The sequence below is a fragment of the Dendropsophus ebraccatus genome, chromosome 6 (assembly GCF_027789765.1).
Source record: "Dendropsophus ebraccatus isolate aDenEbr1 chromosome 6, aDenEbr1.pat, whole genome shotgun sequence".
In the NCBI taxonomy this organism is placed as follows: domain Eukaryota; kingdom Metazoa; phylum Chordata; class Amphibia; order Anura; family Hylidae; genus Dendropsophus; species Dendropsophus ebraccatus.
This window is the reverse complement of record NC_091459.1, coordinates 108,193,578-108,202,046: the sequence shown is the minus strand read 5'-3', so window position 1 is coordinate 108,202,046 and position 8,469 is coordinate 108,193,578. Positions and strand designations below refer to the sequence as shown.

General features: G+C 44.8%; 1 protein-coding gene across 1 annotated transcript in view; it reads left to right on the top strand.

The window, feature by feature from the left end:
• The first annotated feature begins 1,052 nt into the window (after positions 1–1,052).
• Positions 1,053–8,469, top strand: part of DAW1 (dynein assembly factor with WD repeats 1) — a 34,433-nt gene continuing 27,016 nt past the window's right edge. Inside the window, exons 1-3 of the mRNA XM_069973929.1 lie at positions 1,053–1,206; positions 3,878–3,950; positions 5,547–5,691. Of these exons, the coding sequence (XP_069830030.1) occupies positions 1,104–1,206; positions 3,878–3,950; positions 5,547–5,691 (321 nt within the window). The 5' untranslated portion in view covers positions 1,053–1,103. The remainder of the gene's footprint in view (positions 1,207–3,877; positions 3,951–5,546; positions 5,692–8,469) is intronic.

Sequence of the window (8,469 nt, the reverse complement as noted above, 5' to 3'; positions counted from 1 at the left end):
GTGCCTCACTATGTATACTGCCCCCCTCTGCACCAGGTGCCTCACTATGTATACTGCCTCCCTCTGCACCAGGTGCCTCACTATGTATACTGCCCCCCCCCCCCTCTGCACCAGGTGCCTCACTATGTATACTGCCCCCCCCCCCCAGCACCAGGTCCCTCACTATGTATACTGCCCCCCCCCCCCAGCACCAGGTGCCTCACTATGTATACTGCCCCCCAGCACCAGGTGCCTCACTATGTATACTGCCCCCCCCCCTCTCTGCACCAGGTGCCTCACTATGTATACTGCCCCCCTCTCTGCACCAGGTGCCTCACTATGTATACTGCCCCCCCTCTGCACCAGGTGCCTCACTATGTATACTGCCCCCCAGCACCAGGTGCCTCACTATGTATACTGCCCCCCCTCTGCACCAGGTGCCTCACCATGTATACTGCCTCCCTCTGCACCAGGTGCCTCACTATGTATACTGCCCCCCAGCACCAGGTGCCTCACTATGTATACTGCCCCCCAGCACCAGGTGCCTCACTATGTATACTGCCCCCCCCTCTGCACCAGGTGCCTCACTATGTATACTGCCCCCCCCCTCTGCACCAGGTGCCTCACTATGTATACTGCCCCCCAGCACCAGGTGCCTCACTATGTATACTGCCCCCCAGCACCAGGTGCCTCACTATGTATACTGCCCCCCTCTCTGCACCGGGTGCCTCACTATGTATACTGCCCCCCTCTCTGCACCGGGTGCCTCACTATGTACGCTGCCCCCAGCACCGGGTCACTCACTATGTATACTGCCCCCAGCACCGGGTCACTCACTATGTACGCTGCCCCCCGGGGAGTCTTCCTGCCCCATACAACCTCCTCACAACACTCCATCTTTCCGGTTCCTCACACACCGTCCCCGCCTATAGACACAATCACTACCACAACGAGCCGTCTTTATTTTTCCATACAATAGGACACCAGTTCAGCAAACAACCTCACACTGCGCCCCCTCTCCCGCCTCTATGGTTAAATTACACTGTCCGGTCACCAGGGTTACTGCACTAACGGGCCGGTAGCCATTCTAATTCCTGACCCTGCCTCCCCGGGCGGTGCGGCGCATGCGCACTAGAATTGTTTTAAGTCTCCATGGTAACCCGAGCGGTGTGCAGACAGAACGAAGGATGAGGCTGAAGCGGTTTCTTCTCCGGTATTTTCCGCCAGGTGAGAACGAGGACGGGGCCTGTAGTCATAAATGTGTACAGAATTATACGTATTATTCCTCTTTGCTGTGCAACCTGCGGGAGGAAGTCCACTATATGCACTACAACTCCCAGCATGACAGTCTGGATAGAGATAAATGCATGTACTGTGTTATGATTGACAGCTGCGGGCTGAAACTACTGACCACAAAGTGTAGGAGAGGATGGGTATGGTATACATACATGATCCTGGGGGGAGGACAGGCTGAGGAAGTCAGGGTCCTGGGCTCTTCCTCCAAGACATCTCAGGATCTGTAAGCAATCTCATTATATCTGCTGATCCCTCCAGCAGAATGGGGCCTATTCATCATGGTCCAGCGATCCATAGAGTTAAAGGGGTATTCCTATCTCAGCACTGAGCGGAGTCCTCACCTTTGTCTGCGCTCCATTCATACTCTATGGCAGGGATGGGGAACCTTCAGCCCTCCAGCTGTTGCAAAACTACAATTCCCATCATGCCTGGACAGCCAAAGCTAAAGCTTTGGCTGTCCAAGCATGATGGGAATTGTAGTTTTGCAACAGCTGGAGGGCCGATGGTTCCCCATGCCTGTTCTATGGGGTTGCAAACATTTCAGAAATCCCCCATACGTCCCATTCATTGCAGTGAGGATTGTGCCCCTGTTCTTGGGATGAGTGGGGGTCCCAGCAATCAGACCCCCAGTGATCAGCTTGTTATCCTAGGGATAGGGGACAACACGCTGAGATGGGAATACCCCTTTAAGTGCACCAGACGTTGGCAAGTGGTGACTGCGCTCGGTCTATTTCTGAACTTATACGTATAATAACTGCATTCACTTGCAAATGGACCGTAAGTAGTCACCACTAGCCTGCATTTGGTCTATTGAAATCTACTGGTCAGGTATTGGTATACCATGGTGTATGTCAAACAGGAACGTATGATCCTTTGTAGATTTGACTGTAGTCTTCCTTCTGGCAGTGATGGAGCCATTGATATCTCTGTTAGACTTTGAATGGAGCAGCAGTGTACACATGAGATCCCAGCAGTCAAAGGACATATTACATGGCCCGACCTGCGCTATAAGGGTATGTGCTAACTGAGGAAAACACGCGGAGGACTTGCGGCGGATTCCGCTGCTCGTCCCTGCGTGATCCAGCTTGACTCTCCGCCTGTGCCATAGACTCCATTCTATAGTCAGGCAGATTCTGCCGTCCGTCCGAAAAATGAACAGGTCCTTGCCGTGATCCCTCAGTGTGCACATACACTAAGGGTCCCGTTACATGGAGCGATTTTTAACGATTAACGATAAACGATCGCAAATGAGATTGTTTATTGTTATACTGCGTTTACACGTAACGATTATTGGCCTGATCGTACGATTAGCGATGTCGGATTTACAATTTTTTTTTTATAAAGATCAGCGTTTAGATGGTACGATATATCGTACGAATATTCCCACTGCGATCGTTTTGCGATCGTTTAAGCCTATCTCACACGTTGGTTAAACCGGCGAACGACTGTTCACACGGAACGATTTGCGAATTTTTTGCGTACGATGAACGACGATTTGATGACCTGATGAAAGATCAAAATGTACGATTTATTGTGCGTCGTTCGATCGTTCGCTGCGTTTACACGTACGATTATCGTGCGAATTCGACCGTTATCGCGCAAATTCGCACGATAATCGTTACGTGTAAACGCAGCATTAACCTGGAGTCGTTCCCCATATTACACAGAGCGATGGTAGATACGTTACTATGATTGTTTACTCCTTCTGATCCCAGCAAAACAATAAACAATGTGCAATTTCACTGAACGATTAGTTAACAAATGCGGAACTTGAGCGAACGAATGTGGAATTACAGCGAACTATTTGCAAACGATTAACGATAAATTTAGGTTCAGATCTAAATCAACGATCAAGGACACACAAACAATTTTTCGATCATTGCCTGCAATTACACAGAACGATTATCGTTTAAATTCGAACGATATAACGATTTTTCGCATGATAATCGTCCCGTGTAATAGGGCTCTAAACCTGAGGGACTCATACCAGACTTTTCCAGGGAATTGGAGCACTTGGAAAGCAGAACTGCTCTTATAGACAAATTAATCAACTGCCTCAAATCAACTCAGATTCAGTCGTTTGTTCTGTTATTACTTTAGTTATATGGAAAACACACACACACACACACATATATATATATATATATATATATATACACTGTAAATATATCCCAGTTTCTCCTATTAAAGTCACAATACCCTCACGTATGAATTTATCATAAAACGTGGCCCAGATACCAAGACCCAGATTATCAATCCTTGTAAAACAAAAGCGAGTGTTCTGCGCTCACAGTGGCCAATCGCAGCTCAGCTTTCATTGAGCTCATGAGGATATGAATGGAGAGCTGTGGTTTGTTGCTCCAGTTTTTGTTTTGCGCAGGTTGAGATATCTGGACCTGAGTCTATTACATCTTGTGATGTGCATATGGATAAATTACAGTCAGTCCTCCCTAAACCCTGTACCCCAGACTTTGTCAAGGAGACAAAGGTTCTCTTCTATCCCTTTGGTACAATGGCGACTTTTACTGCAGAACAGCTGATGTATGAGCCGCCATTTAGGTTGTCTGAGTATTCATTCGTCTTCTTTTACCTTTTTTTGCAGGGATTATCTTGGAATATGAAAAAGGTGGAGAGCTAAAAACCAAATCTATTGATTTACTGGAGCTGTCCCCTAAGTAAGTGTTATACTCTGATCCATAGGATGGACCCTTGTGTTATTTATATCCTATAGAAAGGGCAGGATTATGATATCATTATAAGGGCCATAATGGTAAAATGGTTGTTTCAGTTTAACATATTATTTCATTATTTATTGCTTTAAAGAGCACCTGTCATAAAAAAAAACAAAACAAAAAACTTTTGATATGTTAGAGAGACATATGAAATTTTTTTATCGGTCTGTGTCTGAGGGTTTAGACCTTGACCGATCAGTAGAAGGAGCAGAAAGACGACCATGTAATCCTCTCCACCCTCTTTGTCTGAGACCTAACCGGCCCCATAGACTTGCATTGGAAGTCCGTCTAGGTCAGCGGTTCTCAACCTGTGGGGCGTGACACCGGCGGGGTCGAACGACTAAAGCACAAGGGTCGCCTAAAGCCATTGGAAAATACATATTTTCCATGGCTTTAGCTGCTGAGAAGTCGGGCTAATGTCTGCAGCAGAGCTATTCAGCTGCAACGCACGCCGTTATGGATGCGCATTCCAAACTGAATGCCTGCGCGCATGTGCAGACGTGATTGCATCATCCGTACGGGGAATAAGGGGCGGGGGGAATGCTCAACATTCCATAGCAGCGCATTAGGCGTGACCAGCACTTGCTGACGTCATCAGTGTGCGGACGCAGCAAGTGCCGTAGGACAAAAGGCGGAGGCGAGAGGCGGAGAGCCTGCGAGACAGCCTGCTGGTGTAAAAAAGGTTTATAATATAAAAACAGTTAAGACACCATACACACAATACTGTGTAAGTGTAAGGGGCTTTGTGTGTAATCACTACACATCACACAAAGCAGCTTACACTTACACAAAGCACCAATGAGAATACATAATGCATATCAAGTATTTACATTCCGAATCATAACTGTAGAAAAATTACAGTTTTGAACTAGCCACCAAAATTATTTTTTGGTTTGAAGGTTACCGCAACATGAGGAAGTGTATTGCGGGGTCATGGCATTAGAAAGGTTGAGAACCACTGGTCTAGGTAATGTGGGCCTTCATCATTGCCCCTGTCAGAATTACAGACAAAATAGAGGACAGGACAAGATAGTCGAAATAATGGTTTTCTTTAACACATTTGTAATGGAACCGATCCCTCAGTATAAAGTGTATGGGGCTCTCCCGACACAAATAAGGGGTCTGCCTTTATAGTCCAGTTGCAATTTACCCCTCCCCATAGAGAACACAGGTATGCTCAGCCGCACTGAACGTTCCTGTGTATGGGAAGGTTAGGAGAGATGACTGTCAGTCGGACCATCGTTCTGTTATTGAAGGATTGAAGGTGAGCTTACAATCCATGAGGAATTATACAAGAAATAAAAGAGCCTGTTCTGTACAATGGTCCAGTCTTGTTTATAAAGAATAGGGCAGTACACATAAGGGAGCATGAGCCGGCCAATGTGTATGCACAGATATGAAGTGTAATCGGGTGCACAGGGGATAGTACTATTACATGCAAACAGTATAGAAGGGGCAGTGATAATACAAGTCACATTTAGAAATATTAAGAACTAACCAGGAAAATTGGTTACCAAATGTCTCTCTTGCCTTTTGAAGGACTGATGTGGACCAACTTGTAGAAGAAATAAGAAGAGCAGAACCTCTTATCACTGCCTCCCGAACCGACCAAGTGAAGCACCTCATCCTACGGCTGCAAGAGAAGATAGGACAGCAGGACCACCACAAGTTCTATCTGTTTAAGGTCAGCGCCTGTAGAGAGTCACTTTACTGGCCTACTTCTTATTATTGGACAGAATAGATGTAATATCTCATCTGAGCTCGGTTTACATATATTCGGCAGTCCGGTGTTCTTCTTTTTTGACAACTGATGCCAAAACTGATGGCAGAAATGCATCAGTTGTCGCTCGTTGTCCTATGCTTCTTTTTACATTAAACATCAAGGATGTACGGCAGAATGCAGCAAGCACTATTAACACGCCGCATGCTTTAAACTGTCTCATTGAAATCAATGGGATCCGTTCAAAGATGCGTTTTCCTCCTGCACTTTTCTACTGCACCGGAGGGAAACACTGCTGGATTGCCGGGTAAGTGTAAACCTGGCTTTAAAGGAGTGTTAGACTTAGCTTTTGCTTTGTACTGTTTTTTTGCTGCTTGATATGTAAGCACTGTGTCAGTAGAGGGCGCTATGGAACTAGTTATAAAACCAGGTTTCTTTTCTACAATTGCAAAAAATTATATCCTGACAATGCTTTACCTGTTTACCTATGGATTTAGGAAAGCAGCCGCCATTTATTGCTCTTATATAAAATGTATCCCCTGTGTCACGGCCGATGGTAGAGCAGTACACATGATCATAAGCCGTTTACACACATACATCGTCTTTGGTGGTGCATTTATTTGCTGTGCTGCACTCATCTTCCATTTACCAGAAGTGTGTGTGTGTGTTGGCGGACTTTACTATATTTTCCTCTGGAGCACATCAGGTACAATCCATTTGTTTCCTGCTGTACACTGTTTGGGGGACACTTTTATAACCTTTTAATGTTTAGGGTTCATTTCTTTGAAAAGGGGTATGGCTAGAGGGATGAACTTACTAAAAGGGAGGCTCATATTTGCTGTAATTTCTGGAGCAAGCTACACCAAAACTCAGAAGTGTAAATTACTTAGCTTTTTGCTTATGGACAGAAATTTACTAACCAACATCCACCAAAAAAGTATATGAAAAAAGTATATGACTCACGGCTAACCATCACATGATTGTATGTCCTTTTTCTACGGAAACTGCTGGCTGTATACATAGAGAGAAGTTTTGGCATGCGAGAACAAGCATTTTTCTGTACGTCGACTGATCTCTAACCTTATTACGCAGGGTTATATTGGCCTGTTCAGCTGATGATTGCTCTGTGTAATAGGGCCTGGGCTGTCTTTATATGTGCATTGACTTTAATGACACTGTCAGGATTCCATTATCTACTGGGTACTATAGCTAAGCAGACTACTCTGTTCTGCTTGCCAAGGAAAGGAAACAACTGTACAGTTGCAGGTGTATGTGCAATATTCCAATTGTTGTATGCTATCAGCTTAGCAATGGAGCTTCCTAGTGGTGAAAGCTTCCTGTGATTTTGATAGGTAGGCATAGGTTAATAAAATCCTGTGCCATTCATATACTTCAGAGATGGGGAACCTTAGGTTCAAAACTACAAAGATTAACCCTGTGTTCTCATCAGGATTTTTGTGAGCCTATGTGACTTAAAAGCACTTAAAGGGGTGCTATACTCAGGTATCCCATAGACAATGCATAAAGCACATGACAACCCACCATTTTATGCTGTGGATACAAAATTAAAATTAAAATTATGGCTGCAATTGCACCCAGTTACTCAGTTATGGAGAAAGCTGGACATATTTACTGGTGTCTTTAATTAAAAACTTTCACCAGACTTCTCCTATTAAAGTATTGTATTGCCCCCCAAAAGTTATAGAAATCTCCAATATACACTTTTTACGTAAATGCTTATAAAGTGTTTTTTTCCCTGCACTTACTATTGCATCAAGGCTTCACCTCCTGGATAACTTGGTGATGTCACTTCCTGGATAACATGGTGATGTCACGACCCGACTCCCAAAGCTGTGCTGGCTGTGGCTGCTGGAGAGGATGATGGCAGAGGGATGCTCAGTGTCCCTTCAGTGCTCTGTGTCCCTCAGTGTCCCCCTGCCATCATCCTCTCCAGCAGCCACAGCCCGCACAGGTCTGGGAGTCGGGTTGTGACATCACCATGTTATCCAGGAAGTGACATCACCATGTTATTCAGGAAGTGACATCCCCATGTTATCCAGGAAGTGACATCACCATGTTATCCAGGAAGTGACATCACAATTTTATCCAGGAAGTGAAGCCTTGATGCAGTAGTAAGTGCAGGGGAAAAAAGTACTTTAAGAGCATTTTTCGTAATAAGTGTATATTAGGGATTTGTATAACTTTTGGGGGGCAATACAATACTTTAATAAAAATTTTCGCCGGACTTCTCTTTTAAGGAAAGCTTAAAAAAAAAAAACCCTGTGTACACCTAAGATACTGCAATATATAGTTCTAACAAGGAAACAATCCATTGTAATAGTCAGTATTCCTAATGGAGTAATTCTGGGAATAGAGACATATATATTCTGCTGTAAATACAGGAATTACCACACTTCATATGAGCTTAGTCCTGCTGATCCCAGTGACAGTGAAATCCCTTTTAGGAATAATTTCATTATCGTAGCGTCAATTATGCTGACAAATGAATAATTCCCCCAGTTGCAGAGCATAGAGTGGCGGTCCTGCTGTGTATATATACGTTATATCTGGAATCACTGCGGCTTCTGCTGAGATCTCTTACTGTAATATAATAAAGAATTTGGGGGAAATCTGTGTTTTAGGCTATAGCTACACGGCGATATCAGTTGGAGGGCCTATGGCTCCATCATATAGAGCTGCATGGGTTCTGTGCCGTCATACAGCTCACACCAAGCTATATGC